This window comes from Trichoderma reesei (genome assembly GCF_000167675.1).
Source record: "Trichoderma reesei QM6a unplaced genomic scaffold TRIREscaffold_1, whole genome shotgun sequence".
NCBI classification, from domain to species: domain Eukaryota; kingdom Fungi; phylum Ascomycota; class Sordariomycetes; order Hypocreales; family Hypocreaceae; genus Trichoderma; species Trichoderma reesei.
In genome coordinates this window covers 3,594,473-3,617,228 of record NW_006711148.1, presented here as the reverse complement: position 1 = coordinate 3,617,228, position 22,756 = coordinate 3,594,473, and the positions used below count along the sequence as shown (strand labels likewise).

The following is a 22,756-nucleotide window of genomic DNA, read 5'->3' as shown; positions in this document are numbered from 1 at the left end:
AAAGCAGGCGGCTGTAGATAAGGAATGATGAAGCAAAAGATTCCAAGGCTGAACATCCCCCCGTTCCTTGTCTACCTAAGCAGCGACAAGGCTGCCCCACACGTGACGCCGAGCTTATCGACCAGCTACGTGATTGGCTAAATGGCTGCTCTCATCGATATTCCTCAGCCACAGCAGCAGCCCCACCCCCCAAAACGCGACACCTGTTGTCTTTCTGCGGCTGGTGCGAATTCAAAGGGAATCGAGACCCGTTGTAAAGCCAGGGTGGTCTCCGAACTGGTGGACGGAATCGCAACTCGACCTCGACGAACACAGCTCGACCCCAATTCATCATCAGCCGAGACGAGCCTCTGCATACGGCACACACACCAAGAGAGACAACCAAGCTACAGAGGAAAAAAAAAATAAAAGAAAAAGGAGGCCAATGGCGCAAACGGCCTTTTCGCCCATGCAGTGGCTCTGCAGCCTCCTGCTCCTCGCCAGCGCCGCCAGCGCCCTCAAGTTCGACCTCGTCGCGCACACGGGCGGCGAGAACCTCAAGAAGGAGCGGTGCATCCGCAACTTTGTGGGCAGCGACACGCTCGTCGTGGTGACGTCGACTGTGGACGGGTACAAGGGCGACGGCATGGTGGTCAACATTCATGTGCGTTTCCGATGAATGAGAGGAGGAGGGAGGAGGAGGAGGGAGCTGGGGAGAAGGAGAAACAGGGATGAACAAGAGCTGACTTGGAGATCGCTTGATCTCTTATAGGTCCGTGATGCCATCGGAAACGAATACGGTCGCGCAAAGGATGTTGCCGGCGAGTCGAGGATCGTCTTCACTTCGCATGCGGACGCTGCGTTTGACGTTTGCTTTGAGAACCTCATGGTCGGCCGTACGTCTAAAACCCCCCCTTTATCCATCCATTGCACTCTACCTTTGGTGCTTCGAAACATGACACAAAACTAACGCTTCATCCCTTCACATGCAGCCAACAAGCCCGCCATCAACCTCCGCACAGTCGAGCTCGACATCGACATTGGCGCCGACGCAAAGGACTGGTCCGCCATCCAGGCCACCGAGAAGCTCAAGCCCGTCGAGGCCGAGCTGCGCCGCATCGAGGAGCTCACCGCCGAGGTCGTCCACGAGATGGACTACCTGCGCCAGCGCGAGCAGCGGCTGCGCGACACCAACGAGAGCACCAACAACCGCGTCAAGTGGTTCGGCGTCGCCACCACTTGGCTGCTCGTCATTCTGTGGGCGTGGCAGATTATGTACCTCAGGGCGTACTTCAGGTCAAAGCACTTGATCTAATTAAGTAATTCGACAGGTTGGAACGGCAGGAAGGGGGGGGGGGGGATCTTGGGTTTGAGGGAGAAGCCACCTTTCTTTCTTTTCTTTCTTGCAATTGGGAGAAAAGGGGCAAGAAGACGAAGAGAGAGAGAAGACGAGCGTTTCTTAGTGGAAAAGCATTGGAGCGTTACCATTGCCATTTTGCGTAGGTTGGTATCCGGATAAAGGAGGCGGGGAGAGGCGGTCTCTGCCGGCTGTTTGTTATATCATGATGCATGATCCATTGGGATGAGGAGGATACACAAAAGAAAGTAAAACTGGGGGAGAAACCTTCTATACCTCAAAACAAGAAAATTCTTATACACTCAACATACAGCCTCGACAACATGATGCTGTGAACTCATGTCACCGGAACAGCGACTTTCCTGAACAGTCTGTCCCGGAGTAAGTCAATAACAAGACTCCAGATGCCCCAAGATGTCATTTCAAGGACGCTTCAGTAGCACAACCAAACCAAGAGGGACACAAAGATCAACTCGGGCTCACTACCATTTTCATTCCAACCGAAGAAGAAAGGGGTAGATACACATCAACGCTTCGACTATCCATCCTCAATTCTACCGCATCTCCCGACTTCTTCCTCACCATGCACTTTCTTCACTTCTCATCCATGCGTCAGATCTCACCCACCCCCCTCAATCTACCCCATGAGATGGGTATATAAAGTCCACCACACCCAAAAAGTCCTCCCACCAACCAGCCCGCCCAAAAACGACCCAAGTCTACAAAGCTCGAAAGAAAGATGGACCGAGAGAAAACAAACGCGGATTGAAGCAACCGAACCGCCAAAAGTCCCAAGCAGCCAAACCACCCGCCTACCCACGACGGCAATAAATGAAAGACAAAGAAGAAAAAGGGCTATAAGGGAAGGGCGGGAAATCCATCAAAATCAAACCGAGCGCCTTGCCGTCACGTCTCGTCGTCAGTATGTCTCATGAATTAACAAGAAAAGAGGAAGAAAAGATCAAAGCAGAGTCTGTGCAGGAACCGTGCCCACGCAAAGGAGGGAGAGATGAGCTGAGGGGCAAGGGTATCATGGAAGGAAGCAGGTATTGGAAAAAAGGCTCAATAGGATGGCTGTGATGCGAAAAACAGAGGAAGCGCCAGAAAAAGAGGTCTTTCTCTTCCCAGTCTTGTCTCATCATCCATCTTCCTCGGGCAGTATGCTGCTCAAGCTTCGCAGCACCAATACGATGGGCAGGTCCTTGGTTCCCGCCCTCTTCCTCTCCCTCTCTTCGCGCTCTTTCAACCTCACGGCGCTCAAGGCCAGTACTCGGTCTGCCTCCTTGCCCGCGACTTTGACCCGCTGCTCCAGCTTGTGGACATTGTCCGCTAATTGATCGACTTCGAATTCGAGAGAGGATTGAATCTGCCGTAACCGCGCTTGCGTCTGTGATCGTATGCTTGCGAAGCTGTTGGTCTCGTCGACAAGAAAGCCTCTGATTTTGCCTTCTTCTGGATCCAACAGATCGAAATCAGGGAGTGTGATCGTGTCTGCATTCTTCTCTTGTGGGGTGAAGAGAGGTGGTTGCTCCGGAGGTGGTTTTCGTATTGCCAGCCACGCCTTTTTCTCTTCTTGCAGTCTAGAACTGACTTAGCTTATATGTACCGGGATAAACGGACGAAATGAGACTGACCTCTTGATCCTTGCCTGCAGGGCCGCCATTTTCTCATCCAGCTCGGCATTCCGAGGATTCGGTTTCATGACAACAGGCGCTTTGGGCGCATGATCTTCTCTGTTAAACCAGTCCGAAAACTCTGATCTTGTCGCGAAATCTTTGAGTAATTGGTCTTGGATCGCGCGGGCTGGAATCAGAATGAAGTCAGCAAGCTGATCGCAGGTCAATCACATTACAAAAGCAAAAGCTCCCACCTCCAAGGATTGCGCCAGAGTTGGCAGTGCCGCGCGGCTTGGCCGACAGCGCTCGTTCACCGCACCATATCAACAGCTGCTTCATCCGCCGCGGCTCCAGCAAATCCGCTTCAATGTGCTTGTAAAACGCAGACGTGCTGACTTCGCGATGAGGAATAGCCGCCTGCCCGCTCTCAATCAGCGAGCTCGCCCTGCGTCCGCGAGACCCCAGACTGCTTCTTCGGCTCCCGTTGGCTCCCTTCTTTCGCATCTCCTTGTTCCGGTTAATGATGGGTGTGTCGCTCATTGGCAGCGCAATCTTGGTGGGCCCTGTAGTCGTCTCATGCACTGGCGATTCTGCCATTGACGCATTTCCCTCTTCTTCCTCCTCCGTCACCGGCCGTGGCGCCTTGGACTTTGCTGCCTTCTTGGTGCGGACCTGAGTGGTTGAGGAGCCATTGACCCGCGGCGGAGCCTGCTGCACCTCAAATGCAGCATCGTCGTTTGATAGCCGCGAGCTCTTTCTCGTGCCCTTCTTCGATGCCTTGGTGGGCGGCTCGTCCCGGGGCGCGTCATTTGCCGCTTTTCGTCGTGAGGAGGACTTTTTCGTTGTCGTCGTTGTCGTCGTCGTCGCCGAGATCAAGTCCACCTGCTCATCACTGCCAATCGATTCCCTCGCCGCCCGCTCCCTCGCCGCTACAGCCGCCGCAGAAGGCCTCCCTCTCGACGACTTCCTCACGGGGAGGGCAACCGGCTCCTCGGTTTTCGCCTTTTTCGATTTCCGCACAAACTGAAAATCGTCGTCCTGTTCGTAATCCGCGGCTAATTGTTCTCTCAGAGTCAGTACAATCTCGTCCTCTCCTTCAGATTGCCGTTGTATCCACATCCCCCCTCCTCTCCTCTCCGCTCCTTTCCTCCTCTTCCTCTTTCTTTCCTTTCCTTTCTCGAGCAGACATGGGGGGGTAAAAGGGCCAAAACGAACCCGGCTGGCGCTTTGATCTGCGCACTGGCTGGTCGCTCATGCTAAGAAGTTCCAGCGGCTGTCGAAGAGTTACGAGAGTCGTCATCGATGGCTTCTTCGGAAGCTCCCCTGAATAGATCGCATGAGATAATTTCCAGGAGGATGTCGGTTCTCCAGACGCGGGGCTCGTGCCTGTCGGGGGAGGGCAGATGGACGCGGAAAAGATAAGATGGTCGTCGTTTTGGGTTCCTTAAGAATGTCGCGTGCTCGCTTTTCGGGGTGGACGAGGTTGGAAGAGGGAAAGCAAGCTCCTCAGCCTTGTCGCGTCTCAAATGCCTGCGCGCGTTTCGCTCGCCCGGCGCATCAAGGTCGCGCAATCGCAGGGCGAGAGTGTCCGTCACGCGGTGCAAAAGCTGCGGGCATCCAGCCGTATCGATGATGCGCTTGCGCTGCTGCAAGTCGTGCCGGGCCGAGGGAGTCGGAGGGTTGATCGTCGAGAGACCGCCAAAGTGTTTCTTTCTCTCTTTGCCCAGCTGTGTTTACTTTTGGGGATCATGGGCGGAAAGAGGTATGGTTTTCCAAGACAATGCGCTAAGCCTGATGGGGACAGCACTACCCCACCCCCTCCGTCTCACTGACACGGCACCTGATTGGCTGGTGGAGCTTGTAAGAATGACCACCGACTTGCTTTACTAGCTGTCAATCTGAGCACTTCGATGCTCAACTCTCTCGACTACTGATACCTAAGTAGTACCTTACAGAAGGCGTATCAAAGGCGGAAAATGGGACTACCCAGTGACAAGACCCAAGATCAGTAACCCTGTTTATTAAGCGCAATACAGTCATCGATGCATTGACCCGGCTGCCAGGCCGTGTAGCTTCCGTTTCTCGCTAGCTACAGAGCATCTAACAAAGTGAAAAAAACCAAACCCGAAAAACACCAAGAGTACATCATCCCCCTTGACGGTACCGTAATCACCCAGAACGCCGTCAAACTCAACAAGGATCCGTCCTAGCCCAACACCTTTTCATGTGTGTATACCTTACCGTGCCTTGCCACTATTTACGTACATTGTAAAGGAATATCGGGGAAGAGAGAAGTGTGTGAAGTGAAGAGCCCGGGAGGAAGAGCCGGGTAATGGCCAAGGCACCGCTTACAACCACAAGTGGTGCGGGAAGGGCCGACAAAGGAAAAAGAAGGCATGAACAACATCCTCAGGATGCTGTCCAGCAACCCACCCCAAAACACACGCGTTACCTTCCGCCGTCTCTTTTGCCGTGAACCCCCTTTTTTAAAATTATACAAGGGAAATGTGTACCGGATGCATGTTTCTGCGCCGTAGACCGCGTATATGCTCAATCAGATCTCGTATCTGCCTCTCTCAGCCGAGTGGATTCTCTGCTAAGAGAAACGGCGGTTGACACCCTGGCCAGCCATGACACCCTGGGGGCCAGGCATCGGGGCAGCCATGCCATATGGGTTGATCTGAGGGTTGTAGGGCTCAACGACTTGAGACATGAAGGCTCCGTGAAGGCCTTGCTGCTGAGTGACGGGACAGTCTTTGTGGGCAAGCAGGAGAGTCTTGAGATTGACGACTTCCTCTCGCAGCTGCGTGATTTGCTGGGTCAAAGCTTCATTCTCACTGCTAAACACCTCCACCTTGGTCTGAAGGTTGGCGAGCCACTGCTTCTTGCGTTGCCGACATTTCAGAGCCGCCACACTACGGAGGAGTTAGCACGTTTCCTGCTGGATCGGGGCAAGGGTCACGCATGACGAAGAAGAAGTAAAAGACATACCGGTTACGTTCCAAGAAGTTCTTACGCTTCTCCTCGTCTGTCATCTTTGACTTTCCTGTTCCAGACTCGTCAAACTTGGAATCTGCATCGTCGTCGGAGTGATCCTCGTCATCGCCGTTGCTGCTAGCCGCGCCACTGTTGGCTTTTGTTCTCTTCGCGGGCGGTGCTTTGGCGGGCGCCTCGTCGGCTTTCCTCCTGCCATTGGTAGCCGGTGTGTTCTTCTTCCCCTTGGCTCGTGTCTGAGGCTTCTGGTCGCTTTCCTCGGACATGTTGCTGACCTCACTGACGCCTCGTCGCGGGTCTGCCTTGGCGGCCATGGGGGGCGACGTGTTCATGGTGGGCGGAACCACAGGGGCCGGTTGCGCGTGTGCCGCCGGTGCCGACGTGACTGTGAATTGGGGAGTGGGCTGGGTTCCGTTCCTCCCTTGGGCGAGCATGTAAAGGCCGTTGGCCGCGTCGTTGTCGTGAGGGTCAAAGGGACCGGATGCGGGCTTGGCTTCGACCTTGGGGATGACGGGGACCGAGGTCATGTCTTGAGGTTGAGACGTGACTGGCTGGGGCTGCGGTGCCGACGCTTGGGCTTGGGCTTGGGCTCGGGCGAGGCTGTTGGCCTGCTCCCGCTTGGCGGCAGCGCTCAAGGCCGTTCGGTGGAAGTCGATGGTGTTTGGAGTCGCGCCGCCGCTGGCCAGCTGCGCAAAGAGTGCAGAGTTGGGGCTCGGGGCCGGGAACATAGACCCGCTCCCACCCGGTGTCAGTCCGGTGCGCAGGGAGGACTCGTTGGGCGTAGGGAAGCCGCCGCGAAGGTGATGTGTGTCGCCGAAATAATCGGTAGGGCCAGACAGCATCGCTGGGCTAAGCGGGCCGGTCCGCAAGGAGCCTGGGCCCCAGTTGAAGGGAGTCGCGTTGCTACCGGGAAGCAGCGACGAGGGCGAGGTCAAGGCCGCGACGCTGGGCAGCTTGGTTCCTCCGGGCGTTTCTGGTCCACCACCCCCAAACGACTGCTCAAACGGGTTGGGCTCCAGGCTGAGGGAGCCTCCGGAAACCTGAGGCGCAAAGTATTCACCGGGAGTATTGGATCCGGGTTGGGATTGTCCTGGTCGAGGCGGCGGTGCAAGCGGCTTGGTCGCCGGAGCATTGGACACAGCGTCCGGCTTGGTAATTGAGTCGATCTTGGCGCTGGCGACGGAACCTGTTGAACCAGAGGGCTTTGTAAGTCGACGGTGACAACAGGCAGGAGTGGCGATGGCAGCGGCAGCGACAGGACAATGGGAGGGGATGATGGCAGGGGAATTAATGGTGACGTTGTTGCTGGTGCTTGACCGAGGCCGGGCAATTGAGTTCGGTGACGACCCCTCGGTCGTACTTGATCCGGGGGAGGTGACAGCGATGACGAAGGCGTAGGAGCAGCGAGGGCAATGGAGAGGTATGACGATGCAGGAACAGCCAAGGGGGGGGGAAGGTTGAAGAAAAATTAGGAACGAGGCTTACCTTGCCGGGTTGGGGATGCTTGCTTAGGGGACTTGGACTCGGTTATGTTGGTGACGGTCGTCCCCATGATGACGATGAATTATATCAATCAAGGAGACAGTGCAAAAGGAATGGAGGGCGAGAGAAGGACAACCACTTATGTGGGGGAAAACGCAGAGCAATTGCGAGAGACGTTGGGATTCCGGGTCGAGAGAGGTGAGAAAGACCAAATCTGGATGGATGAGGTCAGAGGCAGGCGTAGCGCGGAGGCAGAACTGAGGCGGTGGATAGCTGGGGCGCTTTTTGCTTTGGCCGGCGCGTTGCTGTCAATGCTTTTGCGTGTCCCTTTTTTCCTGCTCTTCTCTCACTTGCGTCAAACTCTCCAGCAGCCCAGCGCGGCAGTTTTGCGTTTTTGCTTCTGTCCTGGGAGGCAATTCTCCTCTCCTCGGGCCAGGCAGGAGTTGGGGAGCCGCAGTAGAACAGGCCGGGCTCGGGTAAGAAGAGACGAGAGAATAAGGGACAGAAAAAAAATAAAAATAAAAAAACAAGATAAAACAGAAAGGGACCAATTCGAGGCGGCCGCGAGGGCTCCCGGATGAACGCTGCAAATCACGAGAGATGGTAAAACTGATGCTGGACGAGCTTCGGGCGTGACTGTCGAGGCGCCTAGGCTGCACAAAGAGCTATTGCTGGCGGGGGGCGCGGAAGGCTGCGTTGCGAAGCTGTAACTGAGGAAGAGTGAAGAGTGCACGATGGAGGAAGAAAGACGTCAGAGATGACGTTGTGAAAGACGAAAGGCGCAGAAAAAAGAAGGCGGGCGGCGGCGGCTCTGACCCTTCTGGGGGGGGTCCTGCTGGCTGGGCTGCTTTGGGGCCCTTTTGGGCATTGTGAGTGGCCACCAGCGCTAACGGCCAGGGTGCGATGAAAACTGGAGCCTGCAGAGACTTTCCATGTTCGCTGACAAACCCTGGCCGGGGGCCGCACTGTGCGGGACGCAAGAGGGCATCTCGCGATTGGGGGGACGGGTGGTGTGAGCAGTGCGGATGTGGAAGCTGGCACGCACTGGGTACGTGCTCTGGACGGGCGGCGAGGTTTGGTCAAGTCGAGGCAGCTTGGATTGGATGAATGGATGGACAGGCGGGATGGTGATGGTGATGGGCTGCACTGCGCTGCACTCTCAGTGCTGTGTGCGCCGTAACTGCAGGACTTGTTCGTACTGTAGGTGCTGCAGATGCATGCCTGGCGAGGGAAGACGGAGGAGAGGCAGGAAAGGCGAGGTATGCACGTACATACTGTACTGCAGCAATTGCACCACCACCTTCAGAATGTCTCCATCCAGCGTCAAGGGGAGGGGACCAAAACTTAAGAGACAAAAAAAAAGGAAAAAAAAAAGAGGCCAGATGCAGCCAATCGAACCACGCAATCTGCTGTATCCGTGATACGGGCATCTGGGAGGTGGCAAGATTGAACGGAGCACCTTCGTATGTGCACTTGTACTGTATGCACAGTGTCAACTTGAGCGTGTCTGTTCATGTTCAGGGGTCGGGATGGGAAAACCAGGAGCAACAGCCGCGCGTTCGGACGTGCTGCGAAGACGAAACGGAGCATCATTGCTGCTAATATCGACAGTTTCCGGTGCAAGAACGAGTCAAGCGGCAACGGAAGCCATTCCCGCGTTGGGCTCATCGCGCCCTCACCGAATCAGTCTATTGCTGCACCGTCTTCAAGTTGTTCTCATCTCCGCGTGCCTAAGGTGTGTACAGTAGAGAGAGCTACTGCCGGCAGAGGCACGGAGGGCGAATGGACGGAGCATCTTTGCAGCAGATGGCAGGTGAGAAGAGATGAGTCCGCACTGTATGGGCTCCGAGGATGGATGCGCTGGGGGTCGCTCTAGCGTGCCACTGGCGAATGCGGTCTCAATCAGAGCACGGCTCGGAGGTGTGCTAGTAATGTGCAAGTTGAGTTGCTGCTGCGAGGGATGGCTACAGTACTATTGATGCAGTGGGAACAGCAGCAATGAGTTAAAGGGCTGTGGGGCGCTGCTGCATGGACACCCCCGAGCGAAACTCGTGTGTATTTCGGATGTACTTTTGATGCTGGTGGTGACGCCTGCCTTGCGCGGAGAACACTCCCGTATCACAGGTATCTGCTACACCTGCAAGTAAGGTACTCGTAAACGGTGGACGATTTGGGCTTCATGTCTGCAGCGGGGGAACGCCGCTTTCGTCCTGACGGATGCACTGATGCGAGGGTTCATTCGCTGCACGGGGGGCTTCGAGCAGGCCGTTCCTTGGTACAGCACAGGACTCGCTAATCGGCCGAGACGAGACGCGGATGGCCCAGCCATTTGATCGCTACTACCAATATCTGGCAAAAGCCCAAGGCGTCCACCCGCCCATCGTCTTGGTGTCTCAGTACTTCCCTTCCAGACACGACCACGGCACTTTTCCAAGTCTCTTCCAAACAACGTTTGGGCCCTATTGAGTTTCGCCTCACCGACTAGCAGCCGATGGATGAGATACCCATTCCCCCCCTGCCGGACTTTTACATAGTCCAGAGATGGGCGACGGAACTGCTCCCTCTGCCAGCCCGCGGCATGTGGCAATCTGGCCGCCTCCGTCTATGTATTACTGGTGCGCGACTCGAGTCGAGACACACACACACACACCAAGACAGGACCACCTCCAAGATTGCGGCAACCTCTCATGCATCCGCGCTGGCCTCTGCGCAAGAGCTAGCCAACCAGCCAGCAAAGGGGGTTGAGGACCAGTCTCCGTCTACTCATCTCCGTCGTCTCGGCCGTCCTCTTATCGTTTTGTTACATGGGAAAGGATGTGATGATACCTACCCATCGAATGGTAGGTTGCTACAGCATTTGGCAGCAGGTTATTCAGTCAACCTGTGATGGAACAACAGGCTGGGTGAGGTTGAAGCTTCATTACGTCACAATGTCTCTCGTGTCTCCCTCTCCTCTTTCTCAGAGACATTTCGTGCCTCTCCCAGGAAAAGCAGAGACACGCAGACGCTGCTTGCAATGGATGCGCGTCTTCCCACTTGCCCGATTGGGTCCGCAGCTGCAATTCCTCTCCATCCCAATGCCCAAGCAGACAAACACTGGGGAGAGAGAAGAAAAAAAGGAAAAGAGAAAAAGAAAAAAAAAAAAAAAAAAAAAAAAAAAAAGAGGCCCAGCAATCCTTCATCACACACGAACCCCGACACTGACACGGACCATCAATCAAGAACAAGCACCTCGACTTGATTCTGCCAGCGAACCAGAGCAGCCCGATGGCCACCGGCCCAAACTTCGCACACAGTGTAAGAGGCGACCCCCTGAAATCGTCCCGCTCGGCTCCACTTCGTGCCATCGTCCGTGACACTGTGCCGCGACTTTTGCGTTTTCTGGTCCGTCCAGCCGCTTTCCTGGCGATTAATTGGTGAGCGCCATATGATCGGCCGGTGACGTCAGCATTGGAAAATTGGGAAAACAAAATTATAAGGCAAAATTGCAGACTTGAACAAGGTCCCGGGCAAGGAAGGAAGGAATGGGCAAGAGACTGACCCCGGCTCGACTTGGAGGACTTGCCCGAGAGCGTTGCAGCGCGTTTGCGGCCAAGAAGAGCTGCACGCATTTCACTGAGGTGCTTGATGAACAGACCCGACGCTTTTGGATGCCACAGGCTGCTGATCTTCCTCCTCCGACTACTACTAACTAGACCCGGCCTTGCTTGGGCTGTTTCTAGGTCTTTTCCAGTCAACACACGCCCTGCCTTTTGTTTTGGTAGCCGTCAGGCCGTCTCGCGCATCGGCGCCACGGCTCCACCACGAGGCTCAGGACAAGGCCGGGCTATGACGCACTTTCGCCAAGCATCGTGAAACATGGGCCCGAGTATCAACATCCTGTGCGCGTTGCACCGAATTTGGGGGGCTCAACGACACGCGACAGCTGCTTCGCCCGTCACAGCATTCAGAGTCTGAGAGTCGACCTCGGATTGGCGTTGCGTGCGATGCTCTGTCACGAGGTGCGTCGAAGTGTGCAGAGAAGTGCGTTCATGACAACGGTGGAGACGTGTGATTGGGCCTTGCTTGCACGAAGCAACAGCAAAACACAGCTTAACAACTGAGGCTCCCAAAGAAAGATGCTCAGGCAAGCCCATACAGCAGATCACCGACCACTGTATTGCTTCAAACCACTGCAGCCCCTTTGTTCGGAAGGCTCACCATCTCCCCGACATCTTGTCCTCGGAAGAGTGAGAGGCCCAACCTTGGCGATCCCCTCCAGCCCTCCTCTCCAACGACAAAGGAACCCACAGCGCCTAATTCCGAGCATCAAGACGGATCGAGATCTTCCCCAAAGGCTTTGTTTTCCCTCTCCAGCCCTCTGGCTCTGCCATCTTGGCGGCCGTGCCTGGTGCTCATGATGACATGATGATTAATCCATCTCGTACCTTCGCCTCGCAGTTCTTGGGGCGGAATCACGAAAAAAACGATCTGCGTCTTGTGCTTACTATTCGAACCCAAGGCGGAGGGCTAACGTGCGGAGTGCGTGCATGCTGGCACTCCAGCCATGCAAGAGGACTCATTGCGATTTGTTGGCCCTGATACGATCCCTCTATCAACCAATATTGGAGAGGCTAACGAGTGAGACACAGATGCATCCTGATGCGGTGCTGGGGCCTCTCCCCAGCACCGGCAGGATGGGTGGTGTCCCATTCACCTGAAGCCCAGTCTCGGAACGGATAGGCTCTTTCAGGTGACAAGATCTGATAATCCGGTTTGAGAGGTGGGAAAACAACCGGATGATGCAATCTTGCCGTTATTGAATAGATTCATGGAAGGCCTTTGGGCTCGTGGCCCTGCCGGTCGTAGGCAGCCGTCAGACGCTCTTGCTACTTGGGGCATGAGTTGGGCATTTGTCGTGTTGTGTGGACGGGGCCGGACCTTGAAGGATTTGCAGTTGGGTGAAGAAGCTTATTCGAACGTTGTGACTGGTGATCATCGCTTGAAGTTGATGCTGGGTGCGAGGCTTGTGTTGGGTTGTACGGGCTTCAGTCTGCAAGTGTGGTTGTACCATGCGAGAGACCATGTCCAGAGATTGACCGATTGGTCCAGCAGCAGTATTCATTGCGCGGGAAGCGACACAGGAGTGGTGTTTGTCTTGACGGTGAAGTGGTCTTGTCTTGAAGACTGCAGCCCCTGAAAGCTGGATTTACTATAGGGTAGATGGCGATGCGGGATGCCTCGCTGAATCCCCGACTTCCCCTCGGTCTACAAGGACGTTCAAGCCGTACTCATGATACCATCGGATACTTTGAGGGCCAAGAAAGACCCGAACACAACCACTTTGGATATCCAATGTGGTGCTGGTGTAGCCTTATGTTGAAAGCATGCGAGATAGCTTCAACAATACCAAACACAACTCGCACATCTTCCAATTCACATATCCACCAAGTTCAAGAATCGTACGCTATGTACGACTACTATCATTGCTCAACATACATACATTCTGTCCTCCCTTGCAGACTAACAGAAGCGTATACTTGGTAGTAGCAACCATACTCTCTCTCGCCTTACAGCTTCGCACCGCCCTTGTCCCCATCATACCTCCTCACCTTATACCCATGCCTCGGCGCATGCACCCGCACAGTCTCCCCCTTTGCAGTCTTGACCTCAATGACAACCTCGTCCTTGTCCAAACGCACCAGCTTCCCCACATCCTTATGCGCCCTCCCCGTATCCGTCGGCGAAAGCGTAACCAAGCCGCCCTTTTCCAATCCCTCCGCAACAACCACCGGATCGTCCCCATCCACGCTCCCCGCGTCCTCTTCATTCCACGACGACCCCTCAATCACCCTCGCCGCCTCCTCGCCATTCAATGACCTGGGCTTCTCAAGACGCTTCTTTGCAAAAGTGACGGCCTCCTGGAAACGCTTGATCCAGGAATACACCCGAGGGAACTTTTCCGCCGAAAACATCTCCTTGGGCAGCGCCCCCGGAATGCCAGACAGCCAGTGAAACACCCAAACGGCCTCAATGTCCGCCAGCCCAGGCCTCTCCGTCTTGAGGATCCAGTCCCTCCCGTCCGCCAAAAAAGTCGTCTCCATGAGCTCAAACGCCGCCGCAGTCTCCCTCAGCGCTTCCGGCCGGGCCTTTTTCATCCCCTCCACGCTGAGCTCCGTGCCCATAAAGTCCCCCCTGTCCTTGAAGTACTTCGGGTCCTTGAGGAACGGCAAGTCAGTGGGCAGAAGCTTCACCCCGTTCTGGAAGATGCCGCTGTCAATGATAAAGGCCGAGAGGAGGCGCTCGATGCCCTTTTCTTCGGGCGTGCTTGATCCTAGACGAGGTAGCTCCGGATACATTGCCTCCAGCTTGGGGATCTGAAGGCGCGTGTCGAGGTATATGTCCCTGCCGATGGAAAGGATGGGAATGCGACGGTACGAGATGCCGAGACGGGCGACGTCAGGCCGCGGCAGCATGCCAGGCTGGAGCTACATTGTTCAGGTCTTTTAGCTGAAGTGCTCCTATGATGGATGAGGCATTCTTTCGCAACCATGGCGGCTTGATAATCACGTGCAACTTACACATTGGCTGTAGGGAATGCCTCGTAGAGCGAGGTACCACACGGTGCGTCTCGCAAAGGGCGATATCCCATAGTGATAGAGTACGATCTCGGGGGCTGCCATCTTCACGCGGCCAAAAGACCCAAAAGGCGATTGTTGTTGTGCAGGTGAAGACACTCGAGTGTGATAGCCACTCGTACCTTGGTTATTGGTCTTCCTTTGCAACTTGACGCTTGTGAACCGCTTATAGTCGCGCCGGCTCGGGACGTTCGCGTGGTTCCAGCCTCGGCTTGTCGGGGGTGGGGTAGACCGAAAGGGGTCTCGGTGACTTCTCTCACCGAACCACCACGACTTGGAAACTGTATCATCAGCGCTGTGCTTGATTCAGCTTTTATTTGAGGCGGCAAGATACATGTCTTCTAGCGCTCAGCTAGTAAGCTATCTGTTGCAGGTCCCCTTTTTACTATATGTCCCATTTGCCCGGGGCTATGCCACATCCTTCTGATCGCGCAGTAAATCCCCAGAAAAGGGGGCAACTAGAACTCAAAATACCGAGCATCGGTTCATGAACACACTCTCTTCATGATCATGCCTTGCGAATGAATCACCAATCTCCTCCGCCAGCGTCATCGCCATAGCTGTCCACGTTGCCGCTACCATAGCCGGCGTCAGGCTGCTGTGGCTGTTCGGCGGCGGAGCCATATGCCTGGCTTTCGTAGGCATCTGATTCCTTGGGAGGCAGCTTGCAGCGAACCTTGGTGTGTCCATACTCCTCGCAGTTGGAGCATTTGACTTTGGACCCTGCAGTGCAATCATTAGTCGAGTGCCATCTAGAATAGCAAGGCAGGCGGTGAAACACTCACAATCCGTCGGTTTGGGGCAGTCCCTGCTGAAATGGCCAGTCTCCTCGCAATTTCGGCAAGTAACATTGTCCATGTTCTTGGGTTGATCACAATCCTTTGAGATGTGACCTTCCTGACCACAGTTGCGACAGGCTCTGCTGCCTCCATCAGGGCAATCCTTGGCAAAGTGGCCGGCTAGAATACGCAGTCAGCTGTTGTTCATCGTAAGAAGAGATCAACGTACTCTTGTTGCACTTGCGGCACTCAACATTGTCCATGTTCGGAGGCTCTTCGCACTCTTGAGCGCGATGGCCTGACTTTCTGCTCGAAGTCAGCATCCAACCCGTGTTGGTGATGCTCGGTAATAGACACTCACCCGCAATTCTTGCAAGCAAACTTGTCCACACGCGGCTCAGGACCTGAGTAATTGTTAAGACAAGAACAAGACACAGACATGAACGACACTTCGGCTTACAGTCCCTCACACGATGGCCTTCGCCGCCGCAATTGTAGCACGAAATCTTGGGCTTTCCTGCCTCTCGCTCAACCCTTTCTTGGGTACAGGCCTTGGAAGTATGGCCGAGTTCGCCACAATTGTAGCATTTCGGAACACCTCTGTCGACGACCATACCGGCGTCGTCCAGGCGGGTCAAAATCTCTCCTTCGCCATTCGGCCAGGCGTCAACCTCGCGGGGTCGCTCTGGCTTGTCCGAGAACCTGACCGAGATGCTGTACTTTTTGTCAATCTTGCCTTGGAGATCCATGTTCGTGAAAGTATCAATGAGATCTCGCTCAGTGCAAATGAGCCAAATCTTGATGTTTTCTCCCATCAGACGCTCCTGAATTTGGCGGTAAGTGACCTCTCCTCCAAGAGCTTTGACGTACTCCTCAATGGCTTCCTTGGCATCGTCCACGTCCCGTTCACGAGCCGCCTGCTTGAGCTTGTCCCAGGCAGCATCAGGAGTGACATCGGCGACGTGGTCACGATTCACTTTGCGAGCATTCTCACAGTTGTTTCGGAAGTGGCCTGGTGTTGTTCGTCAGCTTGTACCATCTTCCATATCAATTCAATGACATACCTTCTTCGCCACAGTTGGAGCAGAGCATGGGAGGCGCCTCAGGGCAGTCCTTCCTCATATGGCCCTCCTTCTTGCAGTAACGGCAGGCCTGTTCTCCGCCCTTGGGGCAATCGGCTCGTCGGTGCCTGGGGGCCAATATATGAGCGACTTGCTTGGCGAGGACGTGACATCGGCTTACCCTTCTTCACCGCAACCGAAGCACTTGTCATTACTTGATGCTCCACCGTGGGGGCATTCGGCTCGTCTGTGGCTGTAAAGGTCTATGAGTACGTCGCCTCACGAGGTTTACAGGGTGAACTTACCCTTCTTCACCACAGCCAAAGCACTTATCGTTTCCGTATGCTCCGGCGTCGTTGGTACCACCGCCGTAGTTATTGTCGTAAGAGTCTCCGGCGCCGCCTCCAAAGTCATGCGAGCCCCAGGTATCAGCTCCAGCTGTATTATTCTTGAAGGAATGGTTGGTCGTCGCCCAGCCGCCATCGGCGACTCCTGTACCCCAGTCTCCCATGTTCAATTCGTGCGGAATAGGCTACGGTAAGGTGTTTGTGTGTCTCCCTTCACACTGTTAGAAACTTGATCAATGTAAGATGGAGACACTTCGGATGACAGGAGAGTGAGCGGGTTTCTTTGGGATGATACAGCATAAGGGAGAAGCGAAGAGGGACCGAAGGATGACGGGGTGTGAGGTAGGCTATTCGCCGTTCGCCAGTGGATTGCACCGAGGGGGGTTAATTGGGAAACAAAAGCTATCGAGAAGGAAGTTTGAAAGGTGCTTGGAAGAAGGAGGCAAAGAGAGAAGTAACAAAACGTGGGACACGATAGGAAATGAAGTCAGATATGATTACCTTCTTGGCTTTAGGAACGCGAGTTCAAAGTCGCGTCCAATCCGAGAAAGAGAGGTCCTACCCCAAGCTGCACTGCGGATGGGTTAGAGAATGTGCATCCGGAGGATGCGTCTAAGCCGAATGAATCGATATAGCACTCACAAGTTTGAGTTCGCTTCGATGCCTGGAAACTCACAGCGCACCCCAGAAGTTGGAGGTCTGCAAGAAGAAAAACAAGAGGCGAAGAGGAAGAGAGAAAGAGAAGGAAGAAGGTTTGGCAGGTGGCAGAACAGAAGGCCACGCACAGTCAAAGGCGGTGCACAGGGCGGCAGAATGGCAACAAGTTATTCCATCCCCTTCCAGCTGCCACGACTGACGTGCCCGTCCCCTGACGCAAGTGAATGCAGTGTTTTGCTCAGGTGAAGTATGACGGTGGCTTATGACAATGAAAGTGAGCCACTGCTTGGGTAAAAGGGATGTGAGATAACCTGGGGAACTTTGCAGTTGGACTTTCCCTCTCTCTGGTAGAAGCATTGCATGGTGACCATACCAGTGTGTGTTTCCATCCCTATGAATTCGCTTGGCCCTTCATCACCAGGCGAACTTGACATAACGTCCTGCCTGGAAGGTGAGCACATAGCACATCGCTCAGCTTGAACACCAGCCGCTGCTATTTCCCCTTTCTGCAATGTTATGCTCTAACGTGACACCTGCCAGAGTGTAGTCTTTCCAGAGGGCCTTCACGCATCTGCTGCCGCTGCCGCTGTGATGGTGGAATGTCTTTGTCTAGGCCATCTGTGAAACACTGGTTTGGAGTATCAAGTCACCAAACATTTCCTCTTTACTCCTGATAGTGCTACTGGGCACTTTGTGTTGTCTTTCGAACATATTGTTGAGTGTAGGCACCTAGTACCTATGTATGTATGCGAATTGAAGTGACCAACAAGGCCCTCTTGGCTTCTTAGTCCTCTTCTGGCCGTGGAAAGCATCAACTGCCCAACACCTGACGGGGCAGAATGGAGAACAAAGCGAAAGAACATCAGCGACATAAGATGATCTCTCAGGTTCGGCATCACCGTCATTGTTTGGTAAACATAACATTGTTGTTGCCTACGCACAAGCTTGGGGTAGGACAACTTGAAGTACCTACTCGGAACTGTTGATCGAATATTACATACACTTGGACGGCCATTGCAGCTGTTAGATAGAGAAGCTGATGCGAACATGCATTTCAGAAGCTAAGTGGTGACAGCAGGACCAGACCAGACTGGAGCAATCTGGAGTACGCTATGCGGAAAACCTCTCGACAAGCCGAGGAGGGTCGGATATAGAGAACCATGATTTGGAAGCACCATCATGCTAAGACACTATATACCTGACTCCATGTGACGGCATTCAAGCAAACGGTCGACGTTATGGAGCACTCATTCCATGCACCTTATATCGGCTCGGCTCGCAAATCATACGCAGCCGGTTCGGAGGGCCGATGGCCATGGGCTTATGCTTTCAACAAGGCTATGATACTTCCGCGGAGAAGTGAGGCCTTCCATCCCCCTTTGACCTCAAGCACTAAAAAGACTGAGCAACTTCGGAGATGCTAGTGAAGCGACTCTGTGTCAGGTCGTTGCTCTGTGATGATGCTTCGTAGAGTGTCAGTCTGCAACTCCACTGAACATCGGACGACAAAGCAAACGCATCCATCATTCTTTCGCTATGAGTAACAGCCATATCATACAGGTGGATACAAGCTCCAAGCACGATCTAGGACCTGTCAACCCACCCTGAGATGACCTTTGAGTTGGTAATCCGTTCGGCGACGCAGGGGCTGGAGGTGACCCTTGCCACTCGGCGTCCAATGAGAGACAAGCAATAGGCGTAAACCTGCATCTCCGCGTTCGGAGAAGTGGCATCGTTATCAATCACTATCAATCCGACCCCGCGTGCTTTTCCTAGCACTGTACCACCCGTGCTATTGTCAGACTCATCTTACAGTACCAATACACTCCAACCACGTACTGTCATCCAGTTTTTTTTTCTTTAAGCTTTTACTAAGCATCACTGGAAATATTACAACGTCCGACATAGATAGAGAGGGTCTTCGCCTCTTACAAACCCCAGGCCCTCAAACCACCTCCAACAACTTCTTCTCCTCGTCCCGGTTGAATCTCCCTCATCCCCTACACCACCATACCCTCGCAATGGCGCCCTCCGTCGTAACGATAGACACCTCAGACGACTTCTTCGCTGCCCCGGTGGCGACAGAGTCGAAGCGAACGCTCCTCCTCGCGCCGCCCTCCCTCGCCTCGCACCCCTCTGCGCTCACCAGCGTCGTTTCCCAGTATGACCGCTCCGTCACGGACCTCCAGATGATCGACAGGCTGTCAGCCGGCCTCGTCAAGCTGCCCTCTGCGACATACGACCTCGTTCTCGTCCTCGCCGATGCGTCGTCTTCGCTGAACGAGACCCTCTCGCTCTTGACCCGAAACATCCTCGGCCCCATCGCAGAGTCGCTCAAGCCCAAGGGCCGGCTGCAGTCGCATGACGGATCAGACCTGGCGCAGCATGCTGCGCTGGCAAAGGAAGCCGTCCTGGCGGGCTTGGTTGCGTCCAACGGCGGCTTCGACAAGCCGGACTACGGCGATGGCGAAGGCGTAGTCTCTCTGAAGCTGGGGATTAGGAAGAAGAAGACGGCCGAGGCGGCGCCTGCTGTTCAGAAGGTGGAAGAAGTCAAGCCTGTCGCCCCCGCTGGCGTCGGCTTCATCGACTTCTCCGACGATCTCGACGCCGATTACGATGATGACGAGCTCATCGACGAAGACACCCTCATGACAGAAGACGACCTCAAGCGACCCATCAACATCCGTACGTCCAGCCCCCCGCTTATCCCCCCTCTCACATAAATACGATTATCCAGGAAAGAAAAAAAAAAAGCTGACATATCTTGCGAACAACAGCACCCGAGTGTCAACCCAAGGCCGGCAAGCGCCGCCGCGCCTGCAAAGACTGCACCTGCGGCCTCGCAGAGCGCCTTGAGGCCGAAGACGCCGCCAAGCGCGCCGCCGCCGACAAGGCCCTGCAGAGCGTCAAGCTCGCCGCCGACGACCTGACCGAGGTCGACTTTACCGTCCAGGGCAAGGTGGGCTCGTGCGGCAACTGCGCGCTGGGCGACGCTTTTCGGTGCGATGGATGTCCGTACATTGGGCTCCCGCCGTTCAAGCCCGGCGAGGAGGTGCGGTTGCTGAACAATGAGATTCAGCTGTGATTGACACTTGGACTTGTGCATTGCGGTTTACTTTTGCTTGGCATGGGGGGTTTCTGGGATTTTTGGGATTCATGAGTATGGGTGGCGAATTGCTGTTTTTGTGTGGCTTGCTTGATGGAGTTTACGGATTGTTCAAGATGATGTTGATCAAGATTTGGTTGGATACGGGATAACGAAAATACCAGGGAGAACCAACGAAGGAAAGGGAAACGAAACGGCTAGAAGGCCCCTTTTCTCGACTCCTGAACGCTCATGGCGTCTCGGCTTGAAGTTTTACTTTGCATTTTTAACTTTAAGAGAATCTAAACGTCTTTTCTCATGCCGTAAATGTCCTTCGAAACGACTTGTGAATAACATTGTAACTTTGGATAGATGCCGCCCTTTGTATAGTGACACAGGCGCCCATAAGCAAATGTAGATACAATGATTTATGGCTATAGTATAAACGAATCAAGAGACCAACCACCCCCCATATGTCCAAGGAACGAATGCTGTTCTTCTTTTTACAATGAATCCCAAACAAATGCTGCCCATCTAACTCGACGCTTGCTGACTCTTCCTTCTCTTTTCCCGCTCCGCTTCTGACAACCCATCCTCGCTATCATCATCCTCTCCCACGGTGTACTTGCTCCCCGGAGTAGTAGGTGTTTCAACATGCAAGTCGTCCAGCGTTGTCTCGTCGAAATCAGCAGCCTCGACATCCGCGTGCCGTCTGCGGCCGCTAAAGTTGAGGCGAGAGCCGTTCCTGCTCGAGGGCTCGCTGCCGCTGAGCGCCCTGTAGGTGGCACGGGCTCTGCGCTGGCGCCAGATAAAGTAGCCCCAGGCCACGGCGGCGACGATGACAATGACGAGTACGATTTCGCCTGACCTTTGGTAGGCGGCCCATTTGGCGTCGTCAATCTTCTTGTGAGTCTCTTCCTCGTGAGCGTGGGTGTTGTTAGACGCTCCGCCAACCGTCGTCTCGACGCCCTTCTCACCGTCAATCCGGCTGTCGGTTGGCTCGCCGCCGATGCTGCTAATGTCCACTCCCATGAATCGATCAAGCATGTCGCGTGTGCGCCGAGGGTAGTCGAAGGGAACCATGTGGGATGAGTTGTAGAACAAGACGTAAGTGAGGTTGCGAGCTTCCTGCCAGAAACCAGCAACTTCGCCCTCAAATGTCCACTGCCGACGGGGCGCCCAGTTGCCAGGAGCAATCTCGAAGCCCTTGCCTCCATTCCATTCCAAGTTGTTGATCATGTTCTCCGTGCCAATGTGGTTGCAAATGAGATCCTCTGCTCCCGAGAACAGCAGCACGGGAACCTCCTTCAGGAGATCGGGCAGCAGCTCGACAGAAGGCGCCGAGGTCTTCGCCTGGAACGAAGAACCAACCGCTCCACTGCACTCTTGCCAGCCGGTAGCACGAGCGCTATTGATGTGAAGCGCCTCTACAACATCCTTCCTCCTCAGATAGGGGGTGACAGCGGCCAAGTCCGGCGGCCAGTTCATTCCGCAGCTGGGGTACTCGTCTCGGAGGCGCACATCGTACATGTTCCAGCAGGCGTCTTTTCCATTGCCGTTTTTGGTCATTTGGAGAATCGAGCTGAGGATCCCTTCGCACTCGCTGTAGTCCACATGTCCGGGATCAGAGCCCTGTTTGTTTTGGCATATCCTGACGCTGGACTGCAACTTCTTGGCGACATCCGAGTCCTTGGTGAGAAGGCCCTTTTCGTACGTGAAGGGGAGGTAGCTGTCGTACTGTTCCCTCGGGGACATCCAGCCATTTCCAATTAGCAGCCCCTTCAGGCTCCAGGCGTCCTTGTCCTTCTTCTGCTCGGCCTTCTTCTTGTTGCGATCCACGATAGCCTTGGCAATGTAGGGAATATACTGTCCGGCGTATGACTCTCCTGCAAGGTACAGCTGGCACCTTCATGTTAGAAGCCATCTCATGCCCGCCAAAGGGAGGAGAGTACTCACGTCGTCATGCTCATACTCGGGGAACAGGGCAAAGAACTTTTCCAGGAAGATGACAAACTGATCGGCCATCTCATTCAACTCTTTCAGGTAACTGTCGGTATCGACGTAGCTAAAGCCGACGCCAACCGGGTTGTCGACGAAGAGCAGATTGGCAAACTCGTGCCATGAGCCGTTGTTGGAGACCAGGGTGTTCTCGTCCTTGACTCTGTACGGCCCAATCTCCATCAACGCGCCGTCCTCGGAGCTGCATCCAGGCCCGCCGTTGAGCCATACTACGGTTCGCTGGCGGTTCGCAATGTGCTGGTTCTGAAAGTGCCAGAAGAAGAGGTTTCCGTTGTGCTCGGGGGTGATTTCGATGTGACTGAATGGCCGAGGCGCAAGGCGTCAGCTTACATTCCAACCCCAGACCCAGGGCAATCTCAAGTCAACGTAAAGAAAGGCTTACCCAGCGTGCATCTTCACGGCCAGCGAATCCTGCGCCAGGCCCGGAAGGTCGCGGACATAGTAGTCTGCCGTGGTCTTCTCAGCATGGGCGGCGGCAGGCCAGAGACTCGCCAAGGTCAGGGCGAGCCATGGCCATGACGCTGGCCGCGTGGACAGCCGTACCATGGCGAGCAGCGGCAGAACGAAGCAACGGGATGTCGGGAGAGAGAGCTCAGCTGCCTCAGTCGCGGATGTGGTCGATGTCGAGATTCATTGACAGAGGGACGGTGATGGTGACAGACAGAACGACAGACAGACAGACGGCAACCGGCGTCGAATGTCCGATTGTCGAGGGTGAAGCGTGAAACCGGAAAGACGGCGATGGAGGCGCAAGGTGGCAGAA

General features: G+C 54.8%; 6 protein-coding genes across 6 annotated transcripts; 2 read left to right on the top strand and 4 right to left on the bottom strand.

The window, feature by feature from the left end:
* Positions 1–448: 448 nt before the first annotated feature.
* On the top strand, positions 449–1,294 carry TRIREDRAFT_53046 (uncharacterized protein; the record flags this gene model as incomplete). The annotated part of the gene is made up of 3 exons (XM_006961798.1): positions 449–643; positions 752–875; positions 972–1,294. The coding sequence occupies 3 exons, from the start codon at positions 449–451 to the stop codon at positions 1,292–1,294; spliced, it is 642 nt and encodes a 213-aa protein (XP_006961860.1).
* Positions 1,295–2,474: 1,180 nt separating this feature from the next.
* TRIREDRAFT_53443 (uncharacterized protein) lies at positions 2,475–4,252 on the bottom strand (the record flags this gene model as incomplete). Its single annotated transcript, XM_006961425.1, has 4 exons — positions 2,475–2,916; positions 2,971–3,139; positions 3,207–4,076; positions 4,168–4,252. 4 exons carry the CDS (start codon positions 4,250–4,252, stop codon positions 2,475–2,477), a joined length of 1,566 nt encoding a protein of 521 aa, XP_006961487.1.
* Positions 4,253–5,548: 1,296 nt separating this feature from the next.
* On the bottom strand, positions 5,549–7,498 carry TRIREDRAFT_103372 (basic-leucine zipper transcription factor-like protein; the record flags this gene model as incomplete). The annotated part of the gene is made up of 3 exons (XM_006961424.1): positions 5,549–5,867; positions 5,944–7,132; positions 7,432–7,498. 3 exons carry the CDS (start codon positions 7,496–7,498, stop codon positions 5,549–5,551), a joined length of 1,575 nt encoding a protein of 524 aa, XP_006961486.1.
* A 5,479-nt stretch (positions 7,499–12,977) lies between these two features.
* TRIREDRAFT_53500 (uncharacterized protein) lies at positions 12,978–14,090 on the bottom strand (the record flags this gene model as incomplete). The annotated part of the gene is made up of 2 exons (XM_006961423.1): positions 12,978–13,895; positions 13,989–14,090. 2 exons carry the CDS (start codon positions 14,088–14,090, stop codon positions 12,978–12,980), a joined length of 1,020 nt encoding a protein of 339 aa, XP_006961485.1.
* Positions 14,091–18,910: 4,820 nt separating this feature from the next.
* TRIREDRAFT_21398 (uncharacterized protein) lies at positions 18,911–19,974 on the top strand (the record flags this gene model as incomplete). Its single annotated transcript, XM_006960946.1, has 2 exons — positions 18,911–19,574; positions 19,667–19,974. 2 exons carry the CDS (start codon positions 18,911–18,913, stop codon positions 19,972–19,974), a joined length of 972 nt encoding a protein of 323 aa, XP_006961008.1.
* Positions 19,975–20,508: 534 nt separating this feature from the next.
* TRIREDRAFT_74517 (serine carboxypeptidase) lies at positions 20,509–22,682 on the bottom strand (the record flags this gene model as incomplete). The annotated part of the gene is made up of 3 exons (XM_006961422.1): positions 22,376–22,682; positions 21,931–22,291; positions 20,509–21,873 (listed from the first exon to the last, which is right to left on the bottom strand). The coding sequence occupies exons 1-3, from the start codon at positions 22,537–22,539 to the stop codon at positions 20,509–20,511; spliced, it is 1,890 nt and encodes a 629-aa protein (XP_006961484.1). The 5' UTR covers positions 22,540–22,682.
* Positions 22,683–22,756: the final 74 nt, after the last annotated feature.